We start from the raw sequence: 18,979 nt of genomic DNA, 5'->3' as shown, positions 1-18,979 counted from the left end.
GGCAGAACAACTTATCAAATGGGTCAGCAGCTCTCAGCAAGAAGCTGTGATATTATAATTTTTCAAGTTTTAGAAGAAATTAAAAAAGAAAAAAGCTGGAAAGGCAGATAATACATAATGACATAGTTTTAGGATTCTCTTCCTACTACAAGAAGATTTAATTTGTCTGATATGGAATATTCTTTTTATTTTGAATGAGGCATGATGTTACCATATTTGCATGCAAATAATTTATTAGTCAACGAATCGTTGACAAGTATATATTTTTTATACTAAATTTTTCAATGGATTTGTTTTTTTGTTAAACAAAAAAAAAAAAGTCCGATTGATTCGCGGTAAATATATTATATTATAATATAAAAGTTACCACTGAATCAACGTAAGAGAAAATAATGATTGATTTGAACTTTGAAACGACAAGAGCCTTGGATGCTCCAGATTTTCGCTTATCCGCAATTTCCCCTCGGCAGTCCACATAGCGATTGGTTACAAATGTCGGGTACAATTTAGTTCCTGAAATTAAGAAATTAAACGTCAAATCAAAATATTGATACAACAAGCTAGCACGCACAATTAGATTGCAATATTTAATAATTTTTACAAAAACAATATTAAACCCTTTTAATTTGCCCGCGGCTTCCTCCAAATGTACAGTCCATGGGGGCCAGCGGATGAAAGGAATTATTCACCCAATTGGTCAATTATATATGGATGCAGTAGCTCTCTTATAGATACCTTCTCATGTATATAAAGTTATATTAATTAAGAGCTCTCTTGATGATGTAATTAGTAACATTTAAATGAAGATATTTTCATGTAATATGTAAGGTTGTGACTTTGTTCCCTTTTTTTTTTTCGATAAGAAATCGGTTGCTCTGATTGAAAAATGGCCGGTTTTATGGTAGCGGTCAAAGGAGAGGATAAAGTTTGAGATAAGAGATAACGTTTGCGATATACATCAATTCTATTGATTCCTTCTCTTTTTTACATTAGTTTTATTTTTTTTAATATTTATTGTGGGCTTAACGGAAGAGAGAGAATGATAACAAAAAAGAAAAGATATGTTGCCGTTTCTGTCATCCTTCTCTTATTCTTTTGGTTGTTTACCATTTTTCTTTTCATAAAAGATCCTTAATTTACTTGCAAGTAAGCCAACATTTAAGTGAAGTCGTTGTTCTTATAAGATCCTTAGTTTTTGTTTGCAAGTAGGACATAAAAAATTGTAGGGTGAAGTTTTATAGTATGATATTAATATTAGTTTATAGATTTATATTTTATCAATTAAGCTGGGGTATTTTAGGAAATAAAATACAGAGGGGTGTTAATAGCTCTACTCGTGATTTAGTCGCCCTGCGGAGGTTCGGGGATGCTGTCAGCCCAAACCTAATTGGATCTCATTTTCGTTAGTTTAGCCCATTTGATGTCTCAAACAAATAGCTTTTCTTCCCCCTGCAAGCGCGCGCGCACACAGTGTAACCCAATCGGTCCAATTATTTTTACGCAACAGCAGCCGATTAATGAATTTTTTCTTTTTTAATTGCTTCTGAATTGCAAAGCACTAGCAATAAAAATCTGAAAGAAAAGAAAGATTAACTAAATTTGTACCCAAAATCTAGCAAATATATATATATATATATATATATATATATATATATATAATTAGAAACTCATTTCTATTTGTTAATCCGTTGAAATTATAGATCCCAGTCCCGCATAACCGCATCGAGGGCGTATATCTGGCAGTGATTTAAGCAGGCATCGAATATTGAATATTCCATGTGTCTTAGAATAGTGGTTTAAATAATTAAATTGCATGGACAAATGGCATGTGTTTTTGGTCATTTGACTGACGCCCGACGGTTAGCAGCACGCGTCAGAAACTAAACTACCAGAAGCAGCAACTGAACGAGAGTTCTGCTCTTTTTTCTCAATCACAAGAACTCGTAGCCCCGCCACGTTGCTTGTTACACATCGTCCACAACAATCGAGTTCAGTTCAAGTAGTAAGTTAAAACAATAACTTCATTATTTGAAACGTGGCTCGTGGAAGTGAATGAATATTCCTAGTGCCATTATCAGATTAATTAACAATAGAACATATGTTGGTAACGGTGAGTATGGCAGCTCGGTGGGACTCTTTTGTTCTTGCTGTTGCTGTTGTGGGATTGATAATGATATCGTCGAGTTCTACAGCTGTAAGAACAAGTAGTTTTGTAAGAAGCAGCAGCTTTTCTCCTGATATGCCGCTGGACAGTATGTGTTTCAAGTGCCTCCTGGCTATAATGCTCCTCACAGGTTTGATTCTTTCTCGTATTTTACGTCATGGAGTTTTTTCTTTTTCTTTTTTCCTTGATCTTTTAATTATTGTAGAAATGATTCTTGATTGTTCTCTGATTACTTTGTTTTCATCGAATTGCTCGTTAGTCTATTGACTGAGGAGGGCTCATCATTCATGCTTGCTTACTGATATATCTTTTAATAATTATCTTGCGTGACTGAAGGTTCACATAACACAAGGAGATCATGAGGGGAAGGGCGTTATTGTCTCTTGGGTTACTCCGGACGAACCCGGTTCAAACACAGTGCTTTACTGGGCTGAGAATTCCACACTCAAACAACAGGCACATGGCATTGTTCTTACCTACAACTACTTCAATTACACTTCTAATTACATTCATCACTGTACCATTGAGGATCTAGAGGTGCGTAGTGTACTCATTGTCAGTCGTCTCACTCATTCATTGTTAACCTTTTTGTTTTCAGTGTTAGTTTAATGGTTAGAGTTAAAAATTTTATGGGATAAATTTGACATTCAATTCGATGCTTAAGTTGCTCAATTTTGTAACTATTGCAGTTTGACACAAAGTACTACTATGAGGTTGGAGTTGGAAACACAACTCGATAGTTTTCGTTTACAACTCCTCCAGGAGTTGGCCCTGATGTCCCGTATACTTTCGGCCTCACAGGTATTTCTTTTGCTTGGAGTTTGTTTCAGGTGTTTGCTTGAGAAAATTATTTCTTCGATGCATCTTCTTCATGTTGGTTTAATTTGACTAACAACTTGCTGGTAATTTTCCAATGTACGCATTTCTAGCACTCTTTTACTTGAAAGCATATAAACAAATTGTATATATATTGCTTGCTGCAAAATTGTATCTTGATCTCACTTTATCTTGCATGTTGAGCAGGGGATCTTGGGCAAACTTATGACTCAAATAGGACTCTAACCCATTATGAGTTAAACCCAATAAAAGGACAGACAGTATTGTTTGTTGGAGACCTCTCTTATGCAGATGATTATCCATTTCATGATAATAACAGATGGGATACTTGGGGAAGGTTCATCGAGAGAAATGCTGCATATCAACCATGGATATGGACAACAGGAAATCATGAAATTGATTTTGCTCCTCAACTTGTATGCATCTTATTTTGAACTTTTGCTAATTTGTAGCTTAAAATTTAGATGTTTTGACTTTATGGTTTTCACTTATTCTTTGCCTATGTTAAGATCCTGCATTTTTTTGAGAAGGCTCCAGCCAGTTATGCAACTTCTGTATAAAATGAATGGTGTTGAATTTGTTTTAGGGTGAAGCTATATCCTTCAAGCCCTTTGCAAACTGTTTTCATTTACCATACAGAGCATCATATAGTACTGCTCCTTTTTGGTACTCTATTAGAAGAGCTTCAGTACATATCATTGTCATGTCATCTTATTCTGCTTTTGGTAAGTAAATTAGTTCTCGCCCATACTTTCCTATGGTCCTGTGTGGTTTTAAGTTAAACAAAAATAATCATAGGCATTAGGCTCTCATATGTTTAGCGTCATCAATCTTAGGAAAATTGCCTGGTAAGTTGGTTTGTAAATTCAATTTGCTTGGTGATTTAGTGATTTTTAATGTCACTGAGAATTCTCTTTTATGATTGTTTAATTGTAGTAGATTTAATAACCTGGAGGTCTCTCAAAATCTACTTAAAATTCTTATTTGTAGGGAAATACACGCCTCAATACAAATGGCTGGAAAAGGAGTTCCCAAAAGTGAACAGAAGTGAGACACCATGGCTTATTGTTCTCATGCATTGTCCTCTATACAATAGTTATGTACACCATTATATGGAAGGAGAACCTATGAGAGTACTGTACGAGCCATGGTTTGTGGAGTACAAAGTTGATGTCGTCTTTGCTGCTCATGTTCATGCCTATGAGCGATCTGTAAGTTGACATTTCTCCTTTTAAAGAAGTAGCAACTTCTTCAGTTTATACAAACTTGTTCTTCTATAGGAATCACAGTTGGATGCCTCAATGCTCCTATACAAAATATTGATCTACAAATGCCGTGTTTTCCACTGATTTATTTTATCCAATCTTGGCTACAGCTGGCTGTGGATATTCATTGAATTTTATCTTCACACATCAGTTGAAAGTGGAATTACTACTTGTTGCTATCTATAGTCTCTAAACCTGCTATTCTCCTTTACATCGCCTCCTTTTTGCCACATTATTTTGGTTTCCCAGGAAAAAGGACAATAACTGAAAGACAGAAATTTGTATTTTATTGTCAGATTACAGCCTAATTACTTGCATTGCAGGAACGGATGTCCAACATTGTATACAATGTGACAAATGCCTTATGCAGCCCAGTTAGCAATCAATCTGCTCCAGTTTACATAACCATTGGAGATGGAGGAAATCAAGAAGGATTGGCAAAAGAGTATGTTCAATGATTAACATTAAGTAGCTAGGAATTGAGCTTCAGTGAATGGAAATTTTTTTAACAATTTTTTTTCCAAATGTCTCTTGTAATTGAGCAGAATGACAGAGCCACAGCCTAGATATTCAGCATATCGTGAAGCTAGCTTCGGCCACGGGATACTTGATGTAAAGAACAGGACTCATGCCTACTTTGGCTGGCATCGCAATCAAGATGATTATGCAGTAGAAGCTGATTCTGTATGGCTGCATAACAGATACTGGAAACCTTCAGGGGAACTGCCCAGAGCTGCAATATAATGCCAGGGTTATTTCTACGCCAAGTTGATACGAAACATGTAAACGCTCTTGTTAGGCATACAGAGGATTTGGACAGGTAGTCACCTGGAATCTTTCTTTCATATTATCACTTATCCAGAATAAGGTCTTGGTACCGGATGGTGGGCCCAACAGATATTACTTTCTGTGCTTGTGAATCATGTGTGAAAATAATATTTGATTCTGAAACAGAAACGATTTCCAATCCAAAGAAAGTAATTATATTTATATAATCTGAAGTTCAACTAATTATATCTCTGGGGTCGTCATGGGAACTCAATTTTAGATGGAAGGAAGGGAGTTCAGTCACAGCACACCGAAAATGATACCAGTCATTCATAGCACACCGAAAATGAATATAACTTGCTTATCAGATATTAAAAAAATGGAAAAAAAAAAAAAGAAAAATAGGTCTCTGCTTCACAAACATTTGCATGCCATGTTTTACACATATTGTATAGAGTATAAACATCAGATTGTAGTATTTTTCAGATACAATTAGGCAAAGCTACTAGCTAGCGCTAGCACGTGACTGCTATTTAGTATTTACAAAGCCCATAAACTAGCCACGACAAGCCCAGTAAACCCATGTGGCGTCGCGGGCGTTACACTACAGATTTGTATATTATATAAAAGGACACATCCTATTTCTTCTTCTTTTGGGAGACTAAGTAAGGAGTATATTATAGACTGCAATTATATATAGCTCATCTACACACCATATCTACATGTGAATGACTAGAAGAGGCTAGCATATCTAACTTGGAATGGACAATCACCAAGTCAGATACTCAAACGCACCACGGAGTCGGCAACATATCCCACCCACAGCAACTTGCATCAACAAAGTTGGCATTAAGAAGTCCTTGTTCGCCCATCACTGGATAATCAACGGACATTGCTGCTTCTGCCCATATTGATTCATCAAATACAGGCGAATTCACGTTCAAATTTTCCCAAAATCCATCCGTCTCCTGTTCATTCAGACTGAATTTGACTTCATTTTCAGCCAACTTCCCATGAGACCCAACGCTCCCATTATCAAGAAAAGACATGGCTGAGTTATTGTAATTGAAATTGTAAACTTGTGTTGCATCATTATTACTACTCCTGGGAAGCGGGCTGTTTGATGAACAAGTGATACCTGAATTGTGGATCATTTGCGGTTGATTTCGCCTTTGAGCAACATGCTGGGTACAATTGACTGAAGAAGCTGGCAAGTGATGAGATTGAGCTGATGGAAGCTCTGGCAAATTGAGTTTGGCATCTGGGCCGTAAAGTTTACGAGCAGCAGCATCATAAGCCATGGCGGCTTCATGGGAAGTGTCAAATGTCCCAAGCCAGAGACGTGCACCGCGATTCGGTTCACGGATTTCGGCCACCCATTTGCCCCAAGTTCTCTGTCGAACACCTTTGTAAGTACAAAGAGCATTCTCAGGGCCTCCTTTGCCTCTCATGCAACCTTTCCTTGAGCTAGCCTGTGCAGGCTTCTTAAGCTGCTTTTTCTCTCCAATACCACCCATAAGTGCTTTTGACATTCCCTAAGACAGGACTCTGAAAACAAGATCGTCTTTGTATTTGTGGTTCAAGTAAGTACATTGTACGGGGGGTGGTGGCTGTATATATGTGAGAACGCGGAGGGATAAGAGCTTAAAAGTGGCATAATAAGAAACACTTTGAAACGTGTCTTTCAGAATGAGTGTGCGTTGATACTTGGCGAGAAGAACTAGTTTAATCGTGTCCACAGCAAAGCTCACTGTTTATTTCTCAAAGACACACTTGGCTTACACAATTGTCTTTTTACACAAGCTCAGCTGGCGAAGACAAAGGCGAAATATGGAAATTAAAATTTTTTGCTTCTTAAAGAGTAATTGGATAATGGCCATGGGCATTTACTATTGGGGGCGGTGACTGTGTTTTGGATGCAATCGGTTGGGGATAAGAACATGTATATACATCGGGCGTTTCCAAAACGAGCACATCACAACTAGCAAGATTACTTTGATACGTGGGTACGTGGAATTTTGCACCAAAACAAAAAAAAAAAAAAAAACTGGTCTGGGAACCATAAAATCTTTTATATGGTTTTGGACCCCACTCTTAACAGTTTACACGACTTTCGAGGAACTCTGAATCCCCCCGATTTATAGACTCATATATCCAACTCGGCTGCTCACATTACATAATTGATCACATCTCTCAGGTGTCAGGATGCTGATTCGAGTAGGAGAACAAAGTGGAATTTGCAATGCAATGCATGTAGCAATCACTGAACGGAACTAAAAGCAAAACTCTTAAAATGATGAATTTTGACATTAGCCAGGCTGAATTACTGTGAATGCGAAAGCTTAGCTCCGAGATTTGCTTGCACAAACTTCTGCGCGGATAGAATTCCAATGTTCAACCAATGCTAATTGAATACTGCAAGCCGCCGATTTCAGTAGAAATTTTTCGAATGGCTTTTGCAATTTGACCCACATAAAAAGGGACGAAGAAGTAGCAATCCCCAATTACTTTTCTTTTGTAATTTGTATTTAATAGTAAAATTTAAAAGGACTCCGAATATTTTACTTTCAAAAATCAAAATAACCTCAAGTCCTTACCTTTGTCTAGAGGTGGCCAATAGGCTGGACGGCACGAGACACGGCACGAACACAGCACGTGTCCGTACAGCACGGCACGGCACGATTAAAGATGAACCAAAGCATGGCACACGAAAAAGCACGCAATAAGCACGTTTCAATTTTTTAATGAAAGTAAACTTAAAATTTTATGATTTTATAAATAACTTGAAATTGAATCTTTTAATATATTTTATTAGCTCAAGTTTTTTAAATTTATTTAATTCTTAGTTTCAAAAAAATTATAATTGATTTATGTTTATAATTTATTAAATAAATAATTGATATCATGATTTCAATAAATAAAATTATAAATATCATGATTTTATAAATATGTATTAATATTATTATAAACTATAATATATGACTCTACGTAATTCCAAGTTAACAATTAAGTTAACCTTTAAAAAAATTATTGTTATTGTTATTGTTAACTGTTAAGTACTAAAAAAAAATTTTAATACCATAGAGTCAAACTTAGTAACTCATATTACATTCTCTTATTATTATTAATTTATTATTATTGAATATGTACTTGAATTTTGAATTTTTTATTTTATTAAATTTAAATAAAGGCACGTGGATTCATAAAAAATACATAAGCTTGAAAAAAATAAGATAATTTGGCATGCGCTCTTACAAAAAGAAAAAAGAAAATAGCTATTTTTCCTAGGCACGGCACGTGTGGGCACGGCACGAGTGGACACGGCACAGCACGAGCACGAACACGAACACGCATGGACTTCCTTTGATGGACCTTGACCGGCACAGCACGGCCCGTTGGCCATCTCTACCTTTGTCGGTATGCTTGAAGCATGAGACCACTGACACAAGGCCTGTAGGCAGTCACACACGCAGTTGTCGACAACCATGGATCCACGCCAAAGTTCTTGTAACGGTACAAGTAATCAATTTAAAAACATAAATTATCAACCAGGAACTGGTAGATATTTACAAGGTTACATATGAAGCAAAAGAAATATTTTGGCGTCAGTGTATCTCAAAAGTGTTGAACATACAATGATTAAAAAAAAAAAAAAAGGATTGTAAGCACCATAATTTTATGCACTTATGTTGGTTGCAGGTTAAAACCCCGGAAGAGATGTTCCACTCTAGCACCCTAAAGCTTTGGAGTGGTGCAAGGGCTAAAATGGTTTCAAACGACCATGCTCTAGTTACAATGAAACATGGTATCCTTTACATGGAGAACTAGTGACCACACATGCCAGACCACGATTAAAAACATTTTACAACTCTTGACATAGCCATCGACTCGTACTTAGCCCCGGCACTAAATTGGAATCTCAGCATTTTCTTAAGGCTGCCCTAATCTCCTTCAGCATCTCTTGAATCATGATGCCTTTCCTGCAAAAAGAACACAACATAATTTTCACGAAGTTTGTTTCTAATCTCAGGGAAAAACATTCTCATTCAAGAAACACAAGCTGTAAAATGAATCTAATAGGTTTTAGCAAAAATAGGAGTAAATTGCCCTCAGAAAGAAAGAAAGAAAGGAAAGTGAAAGCAGCAGTTGAGTGTAACAGAAGCTAAAAACTTTGCAAAGTGCCAAGATTGAGTATGTAATTTGCTAAGACATAGATATACATTATTTCCACAAAGAAATATTAAAATAATAGTACTGAACTTACAAGACACTAACACCAACAACAGCCAGAGGGCGTGGATAGTCCTCAAGTTCTTTATCCCTTTTATCTTTTACAGACGTCACAGAAGATAGAAGATCTGCTTCGCCACCTTCAGTCGACAATGATTTAACTGCGTCCTCCGAACTCAACTCTGTTTCAGAAGTTACCTTATCGCATCCAATTTTCAGCATTTCTTCAGTCAAGGATTGAAGCCTATCCCTTGCCTGGAAGAGGAATCGTCATACATCTTAACATAAATATAGGAAATATTTTATAAGATCAGACATTTTATATGAACAGTCTTAACACATTCTGACAGAGATCTAAGTACCAATACAGAGAAACAATTCAAAAATAAAAAAGAAAAAAAACAGTGCCAGAAACCTCAGGAAGGTCAATCTTGTTGAGCACCACAATGAAAGGACGTTCAAGGTAATCAGGATTGTACATCCGCAATTCCTACAAAATCACAAACTGCTGTTATAGAAAGGTGGTAATGTTGAGATAAACAGAATTAAGATGTACGTGAAATTAATGCAGATCAACTTGTTAAAACTTCTTAAGAGTCGTGGTTAACCCCCCACCCCCCCAAACAAAAAAAAAACAAACCTATATGTCCAAAATGAAAACAGAACCAACAGGGGCAGTTTGTGAGAACATTAATATAATTAAGCAAGAGGGTATGATTCAGGGAATATTACCTCTTTGACAGTTCTGTAGTCATTGACAGGGTTCTCAGCAGCTGCATCAATGACATGGACCAAAAGACGAGTCCTCCTTAGGTGCCGCAAAAAGTTCCGACCAAGACCCTGGACGAATAGAACAAACAGGTTTACAACTATGAAACATCAAAGTGACAAGTTGAATGGGATAGAAATCACATAATACCTTCCCCAAATGAGCACCCTCTATAAGACCAGGCAAATCTGCTAGTGTTGCTTCAGAAGAATACTTCTCTGCACCAAGAGTAGGGTCACCATCAAGGCGTCCAAGGTTTGGCATCAATGTTGTGAAAGGATAGTCAGCAATATCAGGTTTTGCATGTGTAATGGCAGCAAGAAGTGTTGATTTTCCAGCATTTGGAAGTCCCTACATAAGCAAGTAAATATCTAGTAATCTGAAAACTACACATTACAAAACTCAATTACCACTTGGTAGTAGGTTCCACTACACAAAAGTGAAAGTTAGTTCTTCCTCTTTCTTTCGAATAAGTATTTAACAAATGTAGAGAAAGCTAGTTACAGAAGCAAGTGCTCTGAGGAAGCCCCTCAAATAAAACACTCCCATTTGATCAACTTGCCATAAGTCAATAGCCAACTATGTCAACAGCATTTTTGTGTCCCTTTTTCCATCTAAATTAAACTCCTAACCAGACAGATCCAAGCATACTATTTTAGTGGACCTCAATTGATAGGCTGAAAACTATACCGTGGATATCCTTCAGCTAAATAGTAATTGACAGATTTAACATTCGAGAGCTACAGTAGGCAAATAGATTGGGCTCAAATAAATCAAGTTAGGGTCGAAAGTATAAGCCAAACCAGTCTCCATAAGGATCAGATTGACACAGGCCAACTAGTCTCCAGAAATTTTTTAATCTTGGCAGTGTCCCACAAATCAATAAAGACTTAATTGAAAGTTGAATCAAAACTTACAACTAGACCAACATCAGCAACAACTCGAAGGATCAACTCCAAACTGACTTCCTCTCCATGCTGACCAAGAACTAAAACCTGCAATATGCAAAAGATGCGTAATAGTTTTTAGCACAAGAAAGGGTACAAATCTCGACAGCCACACATCCATATTTTTTCCATGGTAATATATAGATTTCTACTCAACCAAGTACAGGATGAATATATTATCTGATAATCACTTTATTGACAGGATATTTTGAAAGTTGTATAATCAAACTAACAATATGAAAGAGATCAGCTTGTTCTTTTCTATCAAAAAGAAGAAAAGGCCTATGTCATTGAATCCAACTATATAGTCAATTCACATAAACAATGCAAAAAAGATGCTAACAAAAAGGATTACTTTAGTGAAAGACAATTACACTTGCACTTGCAACCAACAAGAATAATTTGTGTCCCATTTCTAAACAGAGTTTCATTCCACTGAAATGCAAATAACTAAAGGAAGAAAATTAAGTGTGCTATCACCACCTTATCAGTGTCATCCCTCATGATGTTTGTGGTTAGAGTCGTCATCCTTTTCCTTCTATTCTCTGGTACCTCTAACAAGCTAATCTGCCACAAAAAGAAAACATAAGAAAATAAAATAGAAGTATCGAACAAGACATCAAGTATTAAACAGTGTGCTTGTTAATCTGGCAGCTTTTATTTAAACAGAACAAGACATGTGATCTACCATAACCAAGGTAATAAAAGTCCGAAAAGATGTGACTTAAATTTCATCAATTGCGAGTGAACAAAGCCTTACCCCTCCTCGTCCACCCCTTGCAACAAGCACTTCATCACCCGGATGTGCTAGATCAGAGAACAACTTCCCTCGCTTGTGTTTTACAACTGTACCTGTCACATGAATATGCATGGAGAAAAGTATATACAAAGGAATAAAAACATGCTTACTCGCCAGATCCATTCATGGATATTATCTAGAACTGGCAGTAAAATTTCCAAGTCAGGTGCCTTATATGATAGTAACCATGAACCATACAAACCTAAGGGCACAGGTATTCGCAAAGTTGGGGCAGCAAGTCCACCACGCAGCTGTGAGGACAAAACACCCACGGAATCAACATTTCCGCCACGTTTTGCATTATAACGACGTTTATTATGGAATTCCAATAACGTATCTTTTCCCTCATCCGCATAAATGACAACATCGCCTCCATGGCCACCCATAGGAAGGATAAGTGATCCATCAAAATCCCTCTTAAATGAGCTCTTTTTCCACGGGTTCTCCTTGGCAAGTTTGCCATGCGACTTAGCAACAGCACTTTGGGTGGGCATGCGAAGGACCGCACCGTGCCCACCATCTCCTGAACGAACTGTGATGAGCACGCGATCAAAATATTTGTGTGGTTCCTTAACTAATGTAGCTGGGCTTGTGGAATTGGACTCCCTGGTCCTTGTATGTCTGCAGCTGATTGAATCATATCTCAAGTTCTCATATTTGAGAACATTACTGCAATAAGAAGACTTAGCCGTCTAAGACAAAAGATAAAACAAAGCCAAACAAAAATTCAAATGAATTGATAATTTAAAACATCCAGAAGCCCATGAGCGGTTAATGCAAAGAGAAATGTGAACAAACGAGCGAAATGAGAAATTGAAGAGAATACCTTTTTAAGATAAGTTGATTGTTGAATAGTATTTTGTTGTAAGAGTGCGGAGTTAGAAATGACGATGAAGATGACGATGACAGAGGATATGCTAGAGACGGCATTATCTTCATTCACCTTAGAGCCAAATGAGACAAAATGTGGAGGAAGACAGAGCCTAATTTAGGCGGGACTGGTTCAGATGTTTATTAAGTCCGAGTCCATGTCCCGTTGGGTCAACTGTGGGCTTCACTTCACAAGTGAAATTTCGGTTTTATCAAGTGCATAAATTCTAATGGCATGCCGTGCATTGGAATATTCATTTTCACTCATTCCAGGGTAAGCTTTGTCATTACCCATTTCTAATTCAATGTATAATATTAAAATAGTTAGATCCTAATGTTTGCACAATATATAATATTATATATATATATATATATATATATATATATATATATATATATATAAACCTTGTGCAAATATTTTATGTAAACTTTATTAAATATATAAATATTAAATAGGTTATTAAATAATCAGTTTATTTTTCATGTTGAATTAAGATCTAAATATTTTAACACAATTATTAATAAATCGTGTTTGGATAAATCTAAATTTGATACGACACCATCGACACGAACCTGATACAATATAAAATTGATTTGGTGAACTCTTTTGCCATCTCTAGGTATATTGAGCATGACATAGTGTAAGGGGAGAGAAAAAATAATTTAAATTTTTTAATAGAGTTGATTGAAAAATAAGTTGTGTTTACTTGCTGGAGTGGGAGTGAGGAGTGTGGATTCCTCCCACTCCAGCGTTTTACTTGCTCTAAATGGGAAGGGAGTGGGAATCCCACTCCGTGGGCCCCACCCATTTTTGGAGTGGGGAGTGGGAGTGGGACTCCCATTGGGGGAGGTGGGAGTGGGAATCCACTCCCACCTCTCCCTTTTTTACCCTTTTATTTTTTTTAATTTAATTTAATTTAATATTTTATAATTAATAAAATAAAATAAATATTATTATATTTATTTGAATAATAATATTATATTTAACTAAATAATAATTTGCATTGATTCTAAGTTAAAATTATTTTAAAATAATATTATTATATTAATAGAGAATTAATAAATGTAATATTATTATATTTATTTTAAAAATAATAGTATTATATTTATTTAATATTAATAATAATAAATAGTTTATTCTAAGAAAATATTAATTTTGTACTAAATAATATTATATTATTATTTTATATAATAATAAATTTAATATAATTATATTAAATAAAATAAAATAAGGTTTCATTTTGTATTAAAATTAATAATTTATTGTTCATAATTAAGAATATTAATAATTATAATAAATTTACAAATATAATAAAATAAATATTATTCATTAAATATATTTTTTATTAGTTTTGTAATTAAAAACTATAATTCTTTAAATAAGGATAAAATTATAATTTGAAACTATTTACTCCCAATCCAAGACAAAATAAACACATAAATTAGATTCTGATCTCTAATCCATACTTCCATTCCAGTGTAAGTAAACAACCTACTCCCACTCCCACTCTACACTCCTAATCCTAGGATTCCCACACCTCAGAATTCTCAATCCAATCCAAAAAGTAAACGCTACCTAAATGAAGGGTCAATAATCATCACTCTAGCTTTAGCCCTTCAAATTTTTTATTCAGGATTTTGCTTGCACCAAACGGTTGACAAGTGTCCATTTGGTCTGTTGTCAGATACTGCCATTTATCTTGGGCCGGGCACAGCGCGTATTTTTGCTGGATAGGATAAGCTTACGTGGACTGGACATGTTTGCCGCCATTGAAGTGCAAATAATTGTATTGAGAAACCAAAGAGAAGAATAGTAAACCAATCATCAATTGACGTAGAATTGTGCACATTTGTATTATCAATCCTCATAACTACTTGTCCACTGAGAAAATGTTACAAGTTTCTCAACTTTTTTTTACGAGAAAGACTAAAATCAGATCCATACCCTCCCAATTTCAACCTTGCTTCATCATCAAAGGAATACCACAAGCACAATAAAGATCAAACTCTCCCTAAACCATTGGATAAACATAATTCCTTGGTTGGGTGAAATCAAAACCTGAGATCACACTACAAAATAATTTGAATAACTACCCATTTTGAGATAATCAAGCAAAAATATACAAGCCACACTTTTGGATCAATTAAACCACTAAAACGGAGCCAATCTGAGTATAACCTGAGAGCACTTTTCTTTGGCCTATGATGATAAGAAGCATTCCTCTCCAGGTGCAGGAACAGCCCAATACATGAGATATGGTTGACACTGCAACTTTCAGACTTATGCAGGCATTAATGATTCTGCCTATCCTTGACTAGACCGTACAACAATATCATAAGCAGCAGCGAGACCTTCAGTGACCTTGATCATTCAGCCAGCAAAGTTACAAATGCCTAACAATTTAGCTTTTCATAAAATCCTTCAGAGAGAATGGAGGATGCACATCCTACAGAAGCACAAATCAAGAGAGTGAGATATCCACCCACGCACATCAACGAAAAGCATTATTTGTCATTCTTCCATTTCATTGATCCCAACATACTCATCTGTGGTCTCAACCACAAGGAATACAAAGGCAAAACAATATCAAAGGTCCAATATTATTTAAGAGCAAAGTCATCCGGAAGTATTCAAAACAGTCAAGATATCAGCAAAACATGGAGTTAATAGATGCAGTTTAAAAACATTTCAATACCTTGCCAAGCTCTTGACTTAAACATTGTCTAACTGCTGTTGTCTGTTGTATCAGCCTTTCCATTGCAGCATATCTTGGACGTTCTGCATGTGCTGACAATGTATAGGAACCAAACGAAATGGGCAGATTTAAATATAGAGTATTACAATGTAATTTAAGAATGACCAGCAAATTCAAAAATTGGCTAAAATAACAAACCAAGAATAGCTCTGTTCAAATTATCTGCAACATGCTGCCGGTACTCCAGGCTAAGAAGATGAAACATTGGAGATTTCTCTGGTTCCTCATAAGCAAGCAGAGCCATAAAATCCTACAGTGAAATAAACCATGTTCATTCTCTGACAAGAATCTGGAAAAACTACAAAAATAAATAATACAGTAATTATACTTAAATTTTGCATCAGAAAGAAACATACTTCAAGCTTTTCAACATATTTTTGAACCTTCCCAAAAGGAGTCAACTTGGTCTGAGCAAATTCCAAAGCTTCTGTGCTGCCATAGACATTAAGAAAAGATATGAAATTAAGAAACGGTCTGAATTTTCATATTTCAGGAGATATCCTTTAACTTTTACTCACCATTTTCTAGAGCAGACAAGCTCAACAAAATGAAGACTCAGAAGATCAAAATGCAAGTCCTTGTTTTTCTCCAGTAAATCCTGAGCCAGCTCTTCTGTCAATTCAATGGCCTTGAGTGCATTCCCCTCCAATGCAAAATGAAGAATTCCTGATCAAATCAAATGCAATTTGCACTAACAATTAATAAGCTGTCGAACAGATCTGTTAAGGAAATGATCTAGACCTCACTATATCTGCACACATGATACACATGGAGAAGTAAATTGATTTGTCAATACAGTAGCAGCATGTGAGGAATAACAATCACATAGCCCAGCAAGAAATATTGCGTCACAACTGACAGAGCCAGACAAATCCATAAATGTATAATGCACTGAATGCAAAAGAAAAAGCTTCACCTACTTTTTCTCATTTCCATGTCCTCAAGACAATTAGCAGGTTGCTTCATCCCAGTGCAGGAAATGAACGAATCCACTGTTTCTTTATAACAATTATGCACGAGATATGATAGGACAATGTTGTGGATGTCATTGTCATTAATGGCCTGCAAGTGACAAGTACAGATAAACCCCAAAGAGATAAAGTATGCCACATTAACTGGTTATAAGGATACATTAACAAGCATTTTAGCTGTGTCTTTATGGGAATTTTTCATGGTAACAGCACATAGACATGAGCAAAAGTCAGTGACTGTACCAAGAACATTTCCACTGAGTTTCCCTATGCACACTCCCCTTGCCAAACCAAGAAGGCATTTTCCAATAATTGGCCAAGCCTTACGCTGGCACAAATGCAGCAGTAAATCACAACCAAATACTGATCGATAGAAATAATCTGAAGTATTTTTTTTTTTTTTTTGAGAAGTCTTGTTACACATTGATTCAATTACACAATTGGTAATTCTTAAGTCCCATGTTCAATCTAAGTATCTGACATCAAAGCTCATCTACCGTAAGCCACATAAACCACTATCAGAATTTACACAAAATACATACTTCTCTTATCTAAGTTTCAAAAATATCGACAAATTACTCTCAAAAGCTTCGAATACTTGCCAAAATAACATAGCAATCCACATAAACCATTTTCATCGACCAGCAACATGACCCTAGCTCTACATTCACAGATGATAGAACAAAATAAAAATGTAAACAGTATTTCAAATTGAAGCAAAGCAATAAACACGAAAGTAGGGATTCTAACTTTCAATCATTAACCAGAACAAGAAGTCAGCAAATTTACCATCACATGCGATTTGAACAAACATTACTAAAATTAATACAAAGTAATAATTAGACCATCATAAACCCAAAAATCTTCATTATTTTATTAAATTATTGCTGAAAAAAAAAGAGTAAAAGTAACGACTTACAATATGTTCGTACTGACGAGGATCAACGTCCATTATTGAAAACAATTTAGTTAGATAGTTAATTAATTAATTTTTTAAACCAATAAAGATTTTTAGAGGTGGCGGATTCTGACTGGCTGCCGTTACTGTCTCTGCAAATTGTATCAAGTAGATGATCGGGGGTTGCATCCAGGTTTTGGCTATCTTGATTTTTTAGTACAAATAAGATATTTTGCATCTGAAAGAAAGGAACAAGGAACGACTGGGAGATTATCTATCTATCTATCTATCTTGATCCCAAACCGCTTCTCTTCTCTTCTCTTCTCTTCTCTGTCTGCGTTGCGCCTCCACACGTGCCTTTATATCTTCTTCTTTCCTCAATCTCCTCACGTATCAGTGTTAGTGACCGTTTGGTATGGCTTACTTAAGAGCCATAAGTGTTTATTTAATCGTATAAGTATTTTTTAAATTTTTTTATGGTATTTAGTTATTTTTTTAATAGAGTTTTTTTAGCTTAAATAAACTAATTTACCTCAACTAATAAAAATCCAAAATTTGAATTTTTTGGAGTAGAGACTATAGAGCCTTTTTAAAAATATATAATATAAAAAATATCACACAGTTTAATGGTTCAAAAGTATTTTTTTTATTGACAACCAAACACCCAATAACTTTTTGTCCAAAAGCTCTATTGGTATAAGCTCTACTGTTATAAGCTCTATTTAATAAACTGTACCAAACGGAGCCTTAGTAATAGATATTAATCCTATTTTAACCCCTTTTAGAAAAATTATCATTTGTATATCCTTAGTTTACTCTATTATAAAAAATACTATAATATTTTAAAAGTGTATTAATCGTCCACCCTAAGTTGATAAAATGTATCAGCTAACCACTAAATCGTTAGTTGCCGTTTAAGTATGATGACGTCAGAAGGGTAATTTAGTCTTTTCATATAATACAAGTGATAATTTAAGGATATACAAGTGATAAAAAGAGAATTTAAGGGTATACAAGTGATAATTTTCAAGGGTAAAATCGTCAATTCACTGTAATTCTGTTAACTTTCAAACGGCAACTAACGGTTTGGTGGTCGACTGATACATTTTGTCAACTAAGGGTAGACGATTGATACACCCTCAAAGTGTTGTAGTATTTTTGATAACAGAGTAAATATAGGATATGCGAATGATAATTTTCCTTTTTTTCTCAATATTAGTCTTTATTTAATAATAAATAGTGCACAACGCACATTAATACTACTATTTATAAACTTGTCTTAATTCTTAATTGATCTCCCTTTAATTCTAAATATTCTTTATCATATTACAAAAGCGCCCATAGTAGTGCTATACCATCAAATTAACTTTACTTAATGACTTGTCCTTTGTTTGGTGTGGCATAGCATTGAATATGATTATAATTTTTAATTTATTAACAAAAAAAGTAATGACTAATTTAACTAAATTTGTTCAAAATATTAATTAAATTTTATCAACAACTTATTAAATTTAAGTAATATATATTTATATAATTTTCACATCTAATAACATACCTTTTTTTTATACTGCAAAAGATAAATTTTTATGTTATTATTAACTAAAATACAATATCAAAATTAAGTTTTTATAAATAACTGTTTAGTTATTTTTAATTATAAAAATTTAATTATCTAATTTCTTTAAAATATTTTAATATTAAAATA

General features: G+C 34.9%; 3 protein-coding genes and 1 pseudogene across 5 annotated transcripts; 1 reads left to right on the top strand and 3 right to left on the bottom strand.

Moving 5' to 3' along the window:
• The first annotated feature begins 2,052 nt into the window (after positions 1–2,052).
• LOC18041485 lies at positions 2,053–5,183 on the top strand (annotated as a pseudogene).
• Positions 5,184–5,486: 303 nt separating this feature from the next.
• On the bottom strand, positions 5,487–7,461 carry LOC18040416 (dehydration-responsive element-binding protein 2D). The gene has a single exon (XM_006435021.2). It carries the CDS (start codon positions 6,564–6,566, stop codon positions 5,820–5,822), a length of 747 nt encoding a protein of 248 aa, XP_006435084.1. The 5' UTR covers positions 6,567–7,461; the 3' UTR covers positions 5,487–5,819.
• Positions 7,462–8,615: 1,154 nt separating this feature from the next.
• On the bottom strand, positions 8,616–12,812 carry LOC18041813 (probable GTP-binding protein OBGC2). 2 transcript variants are annotated; one of them, XM_024184379.1, is made up of 10 exons: positions 12,606–12,812; positions 11,982–12,471; positions 11,741–11,832; positions 11,464–11,547; positions 10,951–11,028; positions 10,184–10,384; positions 9,997–10,104; positions 9,680–9,754; positions 9,299–9,519; positions 8,616–9,014 (listed from the first exon to the last, which is right to left on the bottom strand). In XM_024184379.1, exons 2-10 carry the CDS (start codon positions 12,271–12,273, stop codon positions 8,954–8,956), a joined length of 1,212 nt encoding a protein of 403 aa, XP_024040147.1. In that variant the 5' UTR covers positions 12,274–12,471; positions 12,606–12,812; the 3' UTR covers positions 8,616–8,953. The 2 variants fall into 2 exon arrangements, with proteins under 2 accessions (XP_024040147.1, XP_024040146.1); XM_024184378.1 differs by having other exon boundaries at positions 11,982–12,448.
• Positions 12,813–14,457: 1,645 nt separating this feature from the next.
• Positions 14,458–17,665, bottom strand: LOC18041812 (glucose-induced degradation protein 8 homolog). 2 transcript variants are annotated; one of them, XM_024184642.1, is made up of 7 exons: positions 17,296–17,665; positions 16,326–16,467; positions 15,924–16,071; positions 15,762–15,837; positions 15,544–15,655; positions 15,346–15,428; positions 14,458–15,096 (listed from the first exon to the last, which is right to left on the bottom strand). In XM_024184642.1, the coding sequence occupies exons 1-7, from the start codon at positions 17,326–17,328 to the stop codon at positions 15,052–15,054; spliced, it is 639 nt and encodes a 212-aa protein (XP_024040410.1). In that variant the 5' UTR covers positions 17,329–17,665; the 3' UTR covers positions 14,458–15,051. The 2 variants fall into 2 exon arrangements, with proteins under 2 accessions (XP_024040410.1, XP_006435081.1); XM_006435018.2 differs by having other exon boundaries at positions 15,346–15,437; positions 17,296–17,662.
• Positions 17,666–18,979: the final 1,314 nt, after the last annotated feature.

The sequence above is a fragment of the Citrus clementina genome, unplaced genomic scaffold, assembly GCF_000493195.1.
Source record: "Citrus clementina cultivar Clemenules unplaced genomic scaffold, Citrus_clementina_v1.0 scaffold_5, whole genome shotgun sequence".
Classification (NCBI taxonomy): domain Eukaryota; kingdom Viridiplantae; phylum Streptophyta; class Magnoliopsida; order Sapindales; family Rutaceae; genus Citrus; species Citrus x clementina.
Note: the sequence above shows the minus strand (reverse complement) of the source record. Positions and strands in the feature narration are given on the sequence as shown.

Coding starts and splice junctions, on each gene's coding strand:
- LOC18040416 (XM_006435021.2), bottom strand. CDS start 6,566: ATGTCAAAAGCACTTATGGGTGGTATTGGAGAGAAAAAGCAGCTTAAG.
- LOC18041813 (XM_024184378.1), bottom strand. CDS start 12,718: ATGAAGATAATGCCGTCTCTAGCATATCCTCTGTCATCGTCATCTTCA. Junction 10,385..10,950: donor TTGCTGATGTTGGTCTAGTT/GTAAGTTTTGAT, acceptor TTGCTTATGTAG/GGACTTCCAAATGCTGGAAA. Junction 9,755..9,996: donor ACTACAGAACTGTCAAAGAG/GTAATATTCCCT, acceptor GTGATTTTGTAG/GAATTGCGGATGTACAATCC.
- LOC18041812 (XM_006435018.2), bottom strand. CDS start 17,328: ATGGACGTTGATCCTCGTCAGTACGAACATATT. Junction 16,072..16,325: donor GGACATGGAAATGAGAAAAA/GTAGGTGAAGCT, acceptor TGATTTGATCAG/GAATTCTTCATTTTGCATTG. Junction 15,097..15,345: donor TAAGTCAAGAGCTTGGCAAG/GTATTGAAATGT, acceptor GTGCTTCTGTAG/GATGTGCATCCTCCATTCTC.